Below are 15,468 nucleotides of genomic sequence, written 5' to 3' on the forward strand. Positions count from 1 at the left end.
GGACACTTTGACTTTATATAAAAGTATACACATTCTTTCAAGGCTGTCCCATCCAAATTACAAAGGAAAACAAAAAGTTTTGCTCTGAAACTCCCAAAGCCAAAACTCTGAATATATACTTTAAAGTCTGGGCATTGCCACTCTCAGATGGCATAGCGAATTCTTTAAAAATGCTCTTTAAAAGAATAATGTTTTGGTATACTTCTTTTCCTAACAAAAATAAATCAAATGGTGGAGGGAAAAAAACCCCTACATGAAAAAGCATACAGTTTCACACCTACCCAAAATTAACGGTTGTCAAGTATTCTTCAAAGGCCCATATAACAGGTGCTTTGCAACCAGGCAATTTCATTGTGGGTGCTAAGCCTAAAATTAAGCCCAGGAACGAGAGAAGTTCAATGCCTATGGAAGTTGCTATGCTCAGATTGATATTTAAACTTTGTAAACCCGGGTTTGTCATATCTACTTGACTCTGCCCCAAAATGCTTAGATGTTCGCTACTAACAAGCTATTACACCTTTTCCGTAGGGCACCGGCTGGTGAGGGCATTGTGCTGACATGGGTCCTGTTTAGACATTGCTATGGCCGGTTCACTTTGTAATGTTTCTTGAAGACGCTACTATTGTCTTACAGATCACAAGTCATGCAAAAACCACAAGGGAAAGCTCAGTGCAAAACCAGAAGTAACACTGTAAAATATTCAAAGAGTCCTTGGTGAGCTCAGTCACTTTATTTCCCTATATGGGAGACACTGGTCATGTTCTTGGGAGAATGGAACCACCTCTAGGAGCTGGTCCATCAGGATGAAGAACATTTCACTGCACTTTAATAATCTAGCATTTAGAGTGAAAAAGTCTATTTTCCTGGGAACTGAGGCTTAATATTCCTGCCCAGCATTAGCTAATTCTACTCTTGATAGCTACAGTTATTACAAACCTTTGATTGCAGTGTCTAGCATATCTTTGATTCATATAAGTCAGTTTCAACATTACATCTAACCACTGCACAATGACTGAGAAATTCAACAATAATGGTTGGATGCCTCCTCCATTAAAAAAAAAAAGAAAAAAAAGAAAAGCATAGTCCTAAAATGTTCATCAAGATTATTATGTTTTTAAGACAAATACAAGTGGCATTTTGGAATCCTGAATTGAATTAGACATCACCATCGTAAATATGATAGAACTTAAGGTATTTAAGTTCACTTACCTTTTGGGCATTTTCCCCATCTTCAATTGCAAAATCTAGTCTGGGGTTGATCAGGTCTTTTAGTGTTAAACAATTTACCTCCATCTGTAATGCACAGTTACATTAGAAAATGACTTTAAATTGGATACTCTTTCCTTCAACAAAAATATCTATTACTTGCTCATGAACATGAACTTCCGCTCCCTAAACTCATCCTGGGAATTTTCAGGATTGTGGCCACTCCAACTCTCCGAAACGCACACGAACGAGCACAAACACTTAAGTGTGCTTAGTAATTACTGAAATTGGGAAGAAAAAAACCCCGATAAAAATAATACTTTTTAATGAAAAGCAACAGGACAAAATTAAGTTTCAAGTCAGGAGAGTGTAGGGCAAATCTGTCAGAAAGCACAGGGTCTCCTAGGTCAGTTAATTTTGGCGCAAAGAACGGGGAGGAATTCGGCTTTGAGGGGTTTTGAATCAGGGGGGAAGGAAACCTGATCGCTAGACCAAACCCACTCAGCGCTCAGCGCAGCCCTTTCCCAGGCCTCCGAGCAGACCCCAAATATAAACTTTTCCAATGAAACCCCCAGATCGTGAGGAAGGGCAAGTTCCCTACTGCCCGGCCGGAGGGAGAGCTGGAGCCCAGACACCCCTCGCACGCCTGGTCCTGCGGCAGCCGGGGAGGGGAAGGGTGGCAGGCTGGCAGCCGGGGCGGGAGGGTCCCCTTTCGCCCCAATTCCCGCCTCCCCGCCAGCGCCGGGGCCGCACGCTACTTACTCCCCCTTTGCGAAGGAGCCTTCCTGCCTCTACCGGGACCTCCACGACCCCACAGCAGCGCGGGATCAGCTGGGCGAGTCGATCAGCAGCCGGGCGGCGACATCGGGCGGGGAAAGCGAGGCGCGCAGTTCCCCGCTCCGAGTGCCCTGCGCTAGCGGGGACCCCGCGGCGTCCGGGCAGCGCCAGCGCTCCGACACGCCGAGCGCGACTCTAGCCCCGGATCGCAGTCCCCGCTAAAACACCTCCTCTGGCGCCTTGAGACCGAATTTGAGAATCCACCAATCAGCGGCGGCCGGCGAGGCTGCGCCGGCCAATCGCGCGGCGGCACGGCCCGGGCTCGCCGCCCCTCGGAGTCTTGGCGCTCCTGGGCGCGCGTTTCGACCTCACCCGCCCAATTGTTGCCGCCTCGCCCCCTCCCCCTTCCGGGTACCTGGAAACCTCGGGCCCGGGAGCCAATTCTTGCCGGGTACGCGGGCCCGGGCGGCCGCGGGAAGCCAAGGTGGGGGCGGCGCGGGGCGGCGGGAGGAGGAGGAGGAGGACTCTTTTGTTATGCGTAAAAGACCCGCCCGTCCAGCGGCTTGCGGCGCGGGGAGACCGCGGGCACAGCCTGAGGAGGGGAGAGCAGATGGAGTTTGGAAAAACGATATACACACTCTGGATGCTGCCGCCGCCACCCCTCCCCCCAGCAACCTGCGCGGAAGCGAAGTTGTCCAGGCTTGTTGGGGCAAACTTCTTAACACGAACGCTGGTGTGACACGTGAACCATGGTTACCACTCTATGCTGCGAGCAGATGGCACGCCAGTTAGCTGTGGAAACTCGACTGCCAGCAGAACCAGCTGTTTTTTCTTTGCAAGTCCAGAAAAGTTTATTGGTGTTGTTACCTTTTCAGATCATCGCCAATAATTAGCCTTATTAAGTAACTCTCTGCAGTATGGACTAGCATTCTGGGAAAGTCAAGAAAATTTCCTCAACATTGCTGATTTGTATGAAATGTTTCACTTCCCTCAACCTTAGTTTCTTACTTAAAATAGGAATGTTGATAGAGACAGCCGTTTGTGTGTGTATGTGTGTGTGTGTGTGTGTGTGTGTGTGTGTGTTTTAATAGATGTTAAGAACAGCTTTAAATTTACAGAAAAATTGAGACGATAGCACAGGGAGTTCCCGCATATCTGGCACCCAGTTTCACCTATTCATGAACATCTTTACTGTGTAGTGCGTTTGTTAAATGAACCGATATTGCTATATTATTCTTAACGAAAGTCATTATTCAGATTTCCATAATTTTTATCCAATGTCCTTTTTTCTGTTCCAGGATACAGCATTACATTTAGTCTTCATGTCTCCATAGGCTCCTCTTGGCTGTGACAATTTCTCATACTTTCCTCCTTTTTGATGACCTCGACAATGTTGAGGAGTACTGACTGGTAAGTTCTTTTGTAGGATGTTCCACTATTGGAATTTGCCAGCCTTCTTTAAAGCATGTCTGCAGACATTTCCCTACAAACTGTATCCTTTCTAGCAAGGATATCATTCTCCTTATTATCCTTTCTGTACCAAGTGCTTCACTTTCCACCCCTCACCTCCCAAATTTATATATTAAACATATAAACGTACTTAAACAAACTTTCTGCAGAACTCAGAATGCTCAGTCAGGTGCTTCACTTTGTACTCTATTTAGGTTGCTGATAAATACAGCCTAAAAATCACTGCTAGATCATACATTAAAAAGCCCCCCCCCAAAAGCATGGGAAATATTAAACTTAAAGAAAAATAACAATAGTTATAAAAATTTGACACTTTTATAATAGAAATGATATTTTAAGCTGAAATCTGTCTTGTAAGTAGAAGCATAAGGAGACAACTATAAAGAATAAAATTGCAATTTATTAAATTTTGCACTTGTGTAGAAGCAGAAAATTAGATGAAGATTTTTTTTTCCCAACTGTATTGATTTCCTGTGGCTATTGTAACTAATTACCACAGACTGGTTGGTAAGCCAGAAATTTATTCTCTCACAATTCTGGAGGCCAGAAGTCTGAAATCAAGATGTTGGCAGGGCCACACTCCCTCTGGTGCGCTGGAAGAGAATCTTTTCCTCGTCTCCTCCAGCTTCTGGTGGCTGTAAGCAGTCCTGACGAATGTATGGCTGTCTCACTCAGATCTCTGCCTTGGTGATCACATTGCCTCCTCTTGGTGGGTCTTAAATCTCTCCTCTGTGCCACTTGAAAGGATACCTGTCATTGGATCTAGGTCCCATCTATACAACCTAGAATGATCTCATCTCAAGAGCCTTAATTACGTCTGTAAAGACCTTTCCAAGTAAGGTAGCATTCACCGGTTCCAGGGATTAGGACATGGATGTGCCTTTTTTGGGGACCCCCATTCAGCCTTCTAGATCACCATTTCAATGATTAAAGTCCATTCATTTCTCTAATATTTCAAAATAATATTGGTTGTTTCTTTGAAGTTAGGCAGTTTTATGTTACAGACCTTATAGCATTTTCAGAGTATTTTTTCCATCTATTTCAATTAAAATGTAGCCTCTATCTATTCAAAACACGAAAAACAATATGGAGCCTCAAACACTTGTAATTTCATTGATTGCTTAAAGCAAGAGTGATCTTAGATTTGGAGGAAAACTGGAAAATGTGGGCTTCCCTGGTGGCGCAGTGGTTGAGAGTCCGCCTGCCGATGCAGGGGACACGGGTTTGTGCCACGGTCCGGGAGGATCCCGCATGCCGCAGAGCGGCTGGGCCCGTGAGCCATGGACGCTGAGCCTGCGCGTCCGGATCCTGTGCTCCGCAACAGGAGAGGCCACAGCAGTGAGAGGCCTGCGTACTGCAAAAAAAACAAAACAAAACAATAACTAGAAAATGCATGTTTGTTGGGCATATTCAGAGACAGTACTCCATTTATATTGTACCACTTATTTATACTGATGTTTTCAAGTCCCAGAATTTGTAAATAATCTGTCAGTTTCTCAGTTGAAGCTGATGGTGGCTGGGAGCTCAGGTCGGACATCGAGAAAATGTGCCTTCTTCACGCGACTTGATTTTCCTCACAGCGTGGTGATTCAAGTTGGTTGGACATACATGGTGGCTCAGGGCTCCAAAAAGAGTCTCCTAGCCCACAAAGTGGAAATTTTACTTTGTGCACTTTTGTGATGTAACCTCAGAACTAAGATAGCATCAATTCTGCTGTACTTTTTAAAACGAAGCAGTCAAAGATCCATTCATATTTAAGAGGTGAGGACATATACCCTACTTCTCAATGGGAGAAGTGGCAAAGAATTTGGGGCCATATTTTAAAATTGCCACACCACGGTTCATGCTATTTGAAGTATTTTACAGTTCTACCTCGATAATCTTTGCCTGAAAGATCATTGACTTTGGAACAGTATAATACTACCTACGTGGCCACAGTCCCCAGGGTTCTGTATTGTGCTAAGCCCGTGGTTCTCAATCCTGTCCGTGCTTTAAAATCACCTGGAGAGATTTTTTAAAAATTTCTATGCCTGAACTGCACACTCAGAGATTTCTAACGGAGTTGATCTGGAATTGGACTTGGGTATTAAGTTGTTTTCAATTCCTAGTGCCTTGTTCCTTTGCACATGCTAATTGTATGGTTATGCATCGACTCCTTTGGATGCCTCTGACTCAGTGGTTTCAGAAATGGATCCTCAGGTCCCATCAGTGAGGACAGGAAGAGTTGGGCAGGTGTATTGCTCTCTGGAATAGGTGCAGAGGTTTCAAAGGGCTGGGTCTTCCTGGTTTATGGCCATGTCATCACTGGTTTTCGGAAGGAGATGAGGTTGTAAATGAGAAATCTGATGGGCAGGTGGAGGTTAACAGAAGAATGAACAGCAAGGGCTGTGATCAGAATATACACAGATGGTGACTGACATTCCTCTGTATACAAGACGTACTGCATGCCTTCTCAAACTTGGACATAGTCTTTTGCCCTTTTGGGGTTCTGAATCTCAAGATTTATCACACTTTACAGAAAGAATGAATGTAGTGAAATACGATCCATGTCATTTAGCCTGAGTTGTCCAGTTAATGTATCAGCTTCCTCTGATATTTTCCTTTCTTTCTACACTGCAAGCACAGTCATCTTGGTGTAACATCTGTTCGCAAGAGTTCAGTCACAGAAGGGAATTAGAAACTGATTTTTCACCACATGGGTAACAGAAGGACCTTGACTTCACATCCTGGCAGTTATGAGGTCTCTGAGTGGATCGGTTTAACGGTTCTTCTTAAACTGAGGGCTGCCATTTAAAATGGCCTTTGTCTTCAGCTACTCCTGGGTCTGAGAATGTGATATATTTGCTTCTCTAACTGCTTGCAGGTTCAGAGAAGGCAGAAAATTTATTCTTGGCTGACCATAAGCAATGTCAGAAGGAGAATGAGTTCATGATTGGTTCCTCCTCATGGCCTTAGCAACAATTAAAAAAAAAAAGATATTAATACCAAAGGGCAGTTATGGCTCCCATCTCAAATGACATCCAGATGTTCAGCAGTTCAAAGAGAGCTGCTTAAGCTGTGGTTACGTGTCCCATAGGGAACAGAGGGAATTCATTCTTTATCTTTCCAGACTCCTTGTCATCCTGGGCACTATTGAGCAAGGTCAGTTTCCTTAATGATTGTGTGATTTGCGTCCTCACTTAATGAAAAGATAGCATATTTTGTGTGCATGTTTGCATGTGTGTACTTATGTGTGCATGTTATAGGCAAGGATGCAGGGAGTGGGTTGTGCTGTAACATTTCAGACCACAACAGATAGGATGGATTTTGAGCTGGGTTAGGTGTTCCCGGGAATAATGTGATAACGGAGAGTGTATAGTGGGACACCCTTTACGTGATGCTACATTTATGCTGCAGGTTTGGGCGTGGTTGTTTGGAGAGACCACAATGTTTGGAAGGTAAAAATGGAGATTGACCACCGCCCTGGAACCGAGATTCTGGCTAAAATGGGGGACAGGCATCCCGTTAATCTCCAGAGCCTTATCTAGAAGGGAAGGAATTCACTTTGAGTAGTGGAGAGACATAGGTTCTAGATCAAGCTTGGCCGTGGAACAAAAGGTATTGCCTACCTAGGCCTCAGTTTTTTTCTTTAAACTGGTTTGTGTGATTTGGAGGACCTTTGAAGAACCTTCCATTTCTGTCATTCTAAGTGTTTATTAGACACTTAGGATATCCTCTTAAAACTGTTTGCTGCTGGCGTCTAATCATATAGTGTGGATGTGTAAGATGTTTGCTGAGGTCACTTTTTAATTTCCATATTTGGTGAAACTGGACACATCTCTACTAATCATATTACATTATGTACATACGTACATTAATAATGAGAATGTTAAAAAACATCAGACCGAAGACTGACATTTATCATCTCTATTTTTCTAAGGTTAGAATAGGTAACTTTTTATACCTTCCTAATAGCATTATTTTAATTGCATTTTTTTCATTATAATGCTTTGTAGGACCAAATGAAAATGTTTTCATTGTGAAGTGGAAAGAAGAGTCTGGGGTTAGGGGCTCAGGGACTGGAAACTTAACTTTAAATACTTCAAATATTATCTTTTCCTAACCTAGAGCCATCTCATCGTATGCAGGGGCCTTCAGCCTTGGAAAAACTGGACAAGTAGAGTATTGAGCCCAAATGGAGATACATTAGCCCACAACTTCACTAAACAGTTGGGGGAAGTGTTGATATACAAAGGTTAAGGTATTGTCTCCAGGAAGTCCCTCTTAAAATGCAAACTGTTCCTGGAAAGAGTAATCACTTAACCAACATCATCCATGTAGCATGTTACGACATTTATCCTCAGACCACACCTGGGGGTAAAAATTGGGTTAACCTTAAAGTACAAAACATTGTTTCTCTGTAATACCTCCTATAAAACACTGGACCTTCTAGCCTTGTTCAGAGACTCACTCCTGCCTCTCCCGTGAATTCTGGGCGCCCCCAGTCACACATACTCTGAAACAAGTCCCTTCAACCTCCCTGATACCCAAGGCCTCCACTGCAATATGTTCGTTTCTTTCTACCCCTACTGGGGATGCATGACATCAGATATCTCCATGTAGCCTGGCTACTCCTGCCGATGAAGCTCTTGTCACTCCGAAAGTCAGGGATGTCCTGTGATGCCACTGTGTCCTCTGTCAAGGGCGCCAGCTGCTGCTGCTGCCGCCATCAAGTGAAGCCAGATCTGGATCTTCACTGGTGCTGCTGCCGGAGAGTATGGGAGATGGCCTTGGCCCCCATCTGCACCCTCCTCTCAGCCCCCAGCAAAGTCTTATCAGGTCAGTTCATTTCTATGCTGAAATAGGCAGTCAGAGAACAATCCCTCTTGGTGGTTGTTTTTCACTTATTATCCTTATTCCTAAGCATTCAGGCTGGGGACCACATCTGGGTCGTAGGCACTGTGTTATACTCATAATTCCTCCCCACCCCCCATGGTTGAGACATTGTAATTGGACCAAATTTTGGTCTCTTTGGTTGAATTATTTCCCCAAATGCTCCTCTCTCCTCCTCTAGTTGCAAACTAAGAGGGCCAATTCTTGGATGTGTATTAATGTCCTCATTATACTTAGATAAGTTTATCAACATGTCTGTAGACAATAAGACCTACAAGGAGAGAGAGCTCAGGGCAGGCATAGTTGAGTGGGGCAGATGGAAGTGGAATCAGGTAAGATTGGGGGCAGGAGGAAAGCTTGAATGGAGGTGACTATGTTCCTAGTGGGGTAGGACGAGAAAGAATCTCCTGAGAAAAGGAGAAAGATTCAGAAAGGAGTGTGAGAAAATGGAGGCTTGCTTGACCAACTTAATGGAATTGTTTGGGATTCTTCGATTATTATTCTTGTCAGAGATTTAAGATATGAATAAAATCTGCAGTGGATAAAATCTCTAGATACAGCATGCCTGTCCAATAAACTGCCATGTCCATGTTGGTACAACAGAGACTTTTGTTCTTATAGTTGGCTGCACTTATAAAGAATGATACCATCTAGCATGGGGACCTGTAAGCCCTTGCAAATTAGGACGTAGTCTTTTGGTCTACATTTTAATGATGCCATAATTACTTTAATTAAGTTCTCTTTCTCTCCTCTCCACATGTTGTCTGTTATAAAAGCCCCATCAAAAGTGATTGTGTTTTGTGCAAAGGAGTGCCGAAACATTCTTTTGTTTAATGTTATTTTTTAAAGTTGTAAGTCCTTATTTGTAAGACAGCATAGTTTCCTTTATTTTGTCTTATGCTTTATGTAGTTTAAGTAAAGTGAGAATATTTTTTTTAAAGTTTTTTTGGTTTTGTTTTTTACTTTTGATGTGGACCATTTTTAAAATCTTTATTGAATTTGTTACAGTACTGCTTCTGTTTTATGTTTTGGTTTTTTGGCCCCAAGGCATGTGGGATCTTAGCTTCCTGACCAGGGATGGAACCCACACCCCAGGCGTTGGAAGGTGAAGTCTTAACCACTGGACTGCCAGTGAAGTCCCGAGAATATTTTCTTATTCCTTATGTGTTTTGCTTTTTGCAAATAATGTCCAATATTTTGTTGCATTTATTTCTCCCCTCTTAGGCCTTACACCTCTTTAGTAAACTGGTCTAATATCCTTTGTGAGTGTGTATGTGTCTAATTCCTCTTTGTTTCAGTTTTCAACATGCTTTTAGCTGATGATGTTAAATTCTGCCTATCCTTTTGACTCAAGAAAGACTTCTTCCTGTTTCCAGCACCCAGTTTACTGGATTTCTTATTGTTTAATTATGTTCCCATGTGGCCACTTTTATTATTTTCTTAAGCTTGCTGAAATTTACTCTGGAATTGGTTTTTCCATTTTACTGATTTCTTGTCTCATGATTAAATATTTTATTGATGTTTGCAATTACAGTGACATGATGCTAGAGTATCCTCAGGGTACTTTGTGTTTGCTCTTTTCCTAAACCTTTTGTAATCTTATGATTTTTAAAAAACAATTACAGATTTCAAGAAGTCAGTGTCAGCCTAAACCAGTCAAAGTTGCTAGTTGGAGAACAATACAGTTATGTAAATGGATTCCATGTTTTTTCAGTGACTCTTCTAAACTAGTTAAAAATTACAAACTCAGCTGAGGCATAACTGAGAACATATTATAAAGAGAGGAAAGCAGACAGTATTGCCAGAGAGGAATACCACATGTTGTAACGATAGGACTAAAATTTTAAAAGGAAAAGCAAGAGATGGATTAAAATTTGTACAATAGAAAGAAATTAATTTTGCTCTCACCATTATCTAATAATTCTCTTGTTAAATATGCAATTAGAAGTAAGAGAGGTTAACCCTCCATGCAGTCTGTGAGTCAAGCTTCACTGACTTTCATGGCTATAAAACTGACATCTTGATCATTTTCCTATTTAAAGTGGTAGCCTGCCATTTTTGTTTGTTTTAGAACAATCACAGTTGACTGTTTGAAAGAACCCAAAGCAATCTTGTCTCTCAGGCTAATGGCAGTTTCATGGTTAATATTAATGACAGCACTGAGGATGAATATATTTTAATAGTATTAAATCTCAATGAAAAGTTGTTATGGGCTGGGTAGCTCAGAAAGCATTCATAAGACCTTCAGTTAGTTTTGTTTACTTTTTACACATCAATTATTTATTTATTTATTTATTTATGATGTTGGGGGTAGGAGTTTAGTAATTTATTTATTTATTTTTGCTGAGTTGGGTCTTCTTTTCTGTGCAAGGGCTTTCTCTAGTTGTGGCAAGCAGGGGCCACTCTTCATCGCGTTGCACCGGCCTCTCACTATCACATCCTCTCTTGTTGCGGAGTACAGGCTCCAGACGCGCAGGCTCAGTAGTTGTGGCTCACGGGCCTAGTTGCTCCGCGGCATGTGGGATCCTCCCAGACCAGGGCTCGAACCCATGTCCCCTACATTAGCAGGCAGATTCTCAACCACTGCGCCACCAGGGAAGCCCAATTATTTATTTTTTTAATAAATTTATTTTTTTATTTTATTTATTTTTGGCTGCGTTGGGTCTTTGTTGCTGTGCGCGGGCTTTCTCTAGTTGTGGCGAGCGGGGGCTACTCTTTGTTGCGGTGCGCGGGCTTCTCATTGTGGTGGCTTCTATTGTTGCAGAGCATGAGCTCTAGGCACGCGGGCTTCAGTAGTTGTAGCTCGCAGGCTCAATAGTCGTGGCACGCAGGCTCTAGAGCACAGGCTCAGTAGTTGTGGCTCATGGGCTTAGTGGCTCTGTGGCATGTGGGATCTTCCTGGACCAGGGCTCGAACCCGTGTCCCCTGCATTGGCAGGCGGATTCTTAACCACTGAGCCATCAGGGAAGTTCCTACACATCAATTACTTATACCTGTAATGAAACAATAATGCTGTTATGCATTGGCAGAGCCCTTTTCACTATTGAGGACACCAAGTACTTTATGAGCTGCTGGGAGCCAATTTCTGCTCTTGATGCATATATAGTTGTCTGTCGTGAGCCAACCAGAAGCATAGATGGCATTTATGCCTGAATTTCCGACAAGAAGCCTTTGGCACTACCTTAAAGACATACCCAGAATCCAAACACAGCTCCCTGCCTCCACCATCACCTCCTGATTCCAAGCCACCTTCACCTCCTCCTTGGATTGTTTTAACAGATCTCTCTATTTGTTGTCCCTCTGTAATTTATCCCTAAGCACCAGCTACAGTGGTCCAACTTACAAGGTCATGTTCTCATTCTCCAGACACTTCAATGGCTCCCCAACTAATTCAAAGTAAAAGCCGAAGTCCTTACAATGGCCAGCAAGGTCTTAAGGATTTGACCTCTTTTTACACCTCTGATCTTATCATCTTCAGCTTTTCCCCTTGTTTGCTTGGCTTTGGCCACACTCTGCTCCTTGCTGATCCCTGGGCACACTTACTCTGTTGCCTGAGGGCTGTGTATTGACTGTTCCCTCTGCCTGGAAGGCGCTTTGTCCAGAGAGCTGCTTACCTCTCTCCTTCACTTCTTTCAGGAGCATTAATTCAGGTGCTGTTCGCTTCTGTAGCAAAGAAACCTTAAATTTACAGTGCGTTTAACAAAGCAGAAGTGTACCTCTCACTCCTATAACAGCTGATAATGGTGTACCTGGATGGCAGGTGGCTTTCCTGTAAGTGGCAACTCTTTGGCAACCCAGGCTCCTCCTCTTTGTGACTCTGCAGTCTCTTTGGCCAGGCCCCCAGGGCCTCTGTTTCTTGTTAGTGGAAGGGAAATCAGACAGTGGACATGGCATACGTCACTTGTACTCACATCCTCTTGAGAGAACAACTAGTCACAGGGCCACGCTGGATTCAAGGGGGAGCTGTGATCATAGTCACTGGCTCTGTAGCATGTCCTAGCAAAACTTTAACACTATGAACAGGGAGTAAGGACTCCTGGGGCAGCTAGTCATTTCTGTCACAGACTGCCTCCTGGCCACCCTATATCTATGTGACCTCCTCCCTAAAGGAAACAACCCAAAGTACCACCCAGGTGCCTCATCCATGACAAAGTCCAGGCACGCTGGGTAATGTGTTCCTTTGGTCCAGAGACCTATGAATTCAAAAACGAAGTGCAGGCTTCCCTGGTGGTGCAGTGGTTGAGAGTCCGCCTGCCGGTGCAGGGGACGCGGGTTCGTGCCCCGGTCCGGGTAGATCCCACTTGCCGCGGAGCGGCTGGGCCTGTGAGCCATGGCCACTGAGCCTGCGCGTCTGGAGCCTGTGCTCCGCAAAGGGAGAGGCCACAACAGTGAGAGGCCCGCGTATTGGGGAAAAAAAAAAAAAAATATGGACGAGGAACAGGATAACCACAACAGAAACTTGTGTTTGTGAAAGGGCAGACTGGGAGATCCTTGGCGGTAACTGGTCCATAACAATGAGGAATCCGACTGGGCAGGTGCTGTGAAGGCTCCCTGCCCGGGACGTGGTGCAGATTCTTCCTTAGACCATGCTCCTGCTCAGTGGGCGGAACTTGCTTGTTCACTGTTCTCTGTGGTCCTTGACTCTGGCCTCTGGGATGTTCTTCTTGTCCATTATCCTTTCTGCTGATACCTAAGATGAGCATTAAGGAATATGACCTCCTTGGAGCTCGCACCGTTTTTACAGCCTGCTTCCTGCTGGTAGATATTGAGGTCCTTGGGAGGATGTTTTACAGTCACAGGCTTTGTAAGGCCGAGACCACTATTCTTCAGAAACATTATTCCCTTGATCTCTAGTTGGTTCCATGTGCAGTAATTATATCCCAAGTTCTTTCCTAGAAGTGATTCTTACACCTGCTCTCTTTCTTTCCTTTCTTGCCCCTATACTTCCCTTAATTTAATGGGGCTTACTGGAGGCCCCTTGAAGCAATAGGCTTGATGAGAAGAGAATAAGTTCCCATGATCTGTGTTTCAGCTTTGCACACCTCTGCTTAACGAAAGCAACTTAATGGGTGCTTCTGCTCAAAACACTTCAGGTCTTATCTCCTACTGCTTGGTGTCTAGAAGCAGTCAACTTTCTAAGCCTGCAAGGCCTCAAACCCACCTTAATTCCTAGATTTTCTTTATTCTGTTCCATTTCTGTTTGCAAGCTAGCCAGTTCTTTCCTGAGCACATTTCTTTCTTGAACTCTTTGTTCAGTGCAGAGAGGAGCATTCAGCATCTTTTTTGGACAGAATTTGCCCCCTCAAATTCATATGTTGAAGCCCTAACCTTCAATGTGACTGTTTTTGGAGATAGGGCCTTTACAGAGGTAATTAAGGTTAAACAATGTAATAATGGTGGGACGCTAATCCAATAGGACTGGTGTCCTTATAAGAAGAGGAAGAGACACCAGGAGTACATATGCACAGAAAAAAGGCCATGTTGAAGACACAGCAAGAAGGCAGCCATCTGAAAGCCCAGGAGAGAGGACTAACCAGAAACCAACCCTGCTGGCACCTTGATCTTGGACTTTCAGCCTCCAAACTGTGAGAAAATAAACTTCTGCTGTGTATTTGCTGTATGTGTATTTTATTATGGCAGCCCTAGTAGACTAATACAGCGTCTTTTGGCATTCTGGATCTTTCAAACTACTTATTCTAATGCTACAGGATCACTAGGTACTTGTTTTGTCTTACAAGTGTGCACACATAATAGTTTAACATTACATGGGTCTCTGATTTCCAGCTTCTAATGTCTATTTTGTGCCATCTCCTACCTGATTGCTAAGTCAATGCTCTATATTTTAGTTTTTTGGTTTTTTTTTAAGACACCACTTCAAGGAATCAGTTTCTGTAACAAATGGACCTCAAAACTTTAGAAGATTAACATAAAAGAAGTTTATTTTTCTCTCATATAACACTAAAAATTATTATATCCTGTTGGTGGGTGGCTGTCTTCCACATGGAGATTCAGGGACCCACCTCCCTTCATCTTGGCTCCAGCATATTCTAAACCTGCAGTGTCCAATGTGGTACCACCTGTGGCTACTGAGTACTTGAAAAGTGGCCATCAGTACTGGAAATATGCTGTAAGTGCAAAACACATAACTAGATTTTGAAAAAAAGAATATAAAGTGTTCATGAATATTTTATATTGAATGTATACTGGAATATATTTTGGAGATATTGGGCTCAAAAATGCATTATTGAAATGAATTTAACCCATTTCTGCTAGCAATAATCACATCTTGGATGAACTCCCTTGGCTACAGTACTGCCACTACACAAAGCTATAATATATATATATATATTTTACACAAAGTAACAATACATATATTAGTGTGGCTACTAGAAAACTTAAAATTACATATATGGCTCACATTGTATTTCTCTCGGACAGCCCTGTTCTAAAGCCTCAGAGTCTTCTGCTTCAGTTGGCAGAAAGGGAAAGAGACAGTGGAGGAGCCACTTCAGATTCATAAAAACCCCAGCTTAGAGGTAAGAGAAAGCTCATCTGCTCAAATTCCATTGTGAGAATTAGTTACATGGCTATGTCCAGATGTGAGAGGGCTTGGGAAATGTCATCCTGGCTCAGAGGCCACCTCGTAGCAACAGTTCTAATCTAAGAAGGGGAGTGCAAATGTTTGTGGACGGCTAGCCCTCTCCAACACAAGGTCTGTGCTCAAGCATCATCTCCTTGAAGTCTTCCCTGACTACTGCAGCCACCTGCAGGCCACTCCTAGCATTCCCTGTCTTCCTTCCTTGTTTTATTTTTCTTTAGAACATTCCACGATTTGACACATCACATGTTTTGTGTATTTGTTCATTTTCTTTCTTTCTCACTATATGTAAACTCCTTGAAATAATTTTTTAAAAATTTCTTTATTGTGGTAAAATATACACAACATAAAATTTACTATCTTAACCATTTTTATGTATGACATTCAGTGGTATTAAAAACCTTCATATTTTTATGCAGCCATCAGCACCATCCATATCCAGAACTCTTTTCATCTTGCAAAACTGAAACTCTGTACCATTAGACAATAGCTTCCCATTTCCCTCTTCCTTCATCTCCTAGCAACCACCATTCTACTTTCTGTCC

General features: G+C 43.1%; 1 protein-coding gene and 1 long non-coding RNA gene across 3 annotated transcripts in view; one reads left to right on the forward strand and one right to left on the reverse strand.

The window, feature by feature from the left end:
* E2F7 (E2F transcription factor 7) overlaps positions 1-2,171 on the reverse strand; it is a 32,661-nt gene extending 30,490 nt beyond the window's left edge. For both annotated transcript variants that reach the window (XM_067697407.1, XM_067697406.1), the window contains exons 1-2: positions 1,969-2,171; positions 1,210-1,293 (exon numbers count right to left, since the gene is read on the reverse strand). In XM_067697407.1, coding sequence (XP_067553508.1) covers positions 1,210-1,293 — 84 coding nt within the window. In that variant the 5' untranslated portion in view covers positions 1,969-2,171. The remainder of the gene's footprint in view (positions 1-1,209; positions 1,294-1,968) is intronic.
* Positions 2,172-2,307: 136 nt separating this feature from the next.
* LOC137202228 (uncharacterized) lies at positions 2,308-13,896 on the forward strand. Its single transcript, XR_010932500.1, has 3 exons — positions 2,308-2,434; positions 3,282-3,393; positions 13,742-13,896. It is a non-coding gene; the product is annotated as an uncharacterized lncRNA (long non-coding RNA).
* The last annotated feature ends 1,572 nt before the right edge of the window (positions 13,897-15,468 follow it).

This window comes from Pseudorca crassidens, chromosome 11 (assembly GCF_039906515.1).
Source record: "Pseudorca crassidens isolate mPseCra1 chromosome 11, mPseCra1.hap1, whole genome shotgun sequence".
Classification (NCBI taxonomy): Eukaryota; Metazoa; Chordata; class Mammalia; order Artiodactyla; family Delphinidae; genus Pseudorca; species Pseudorca crassidens.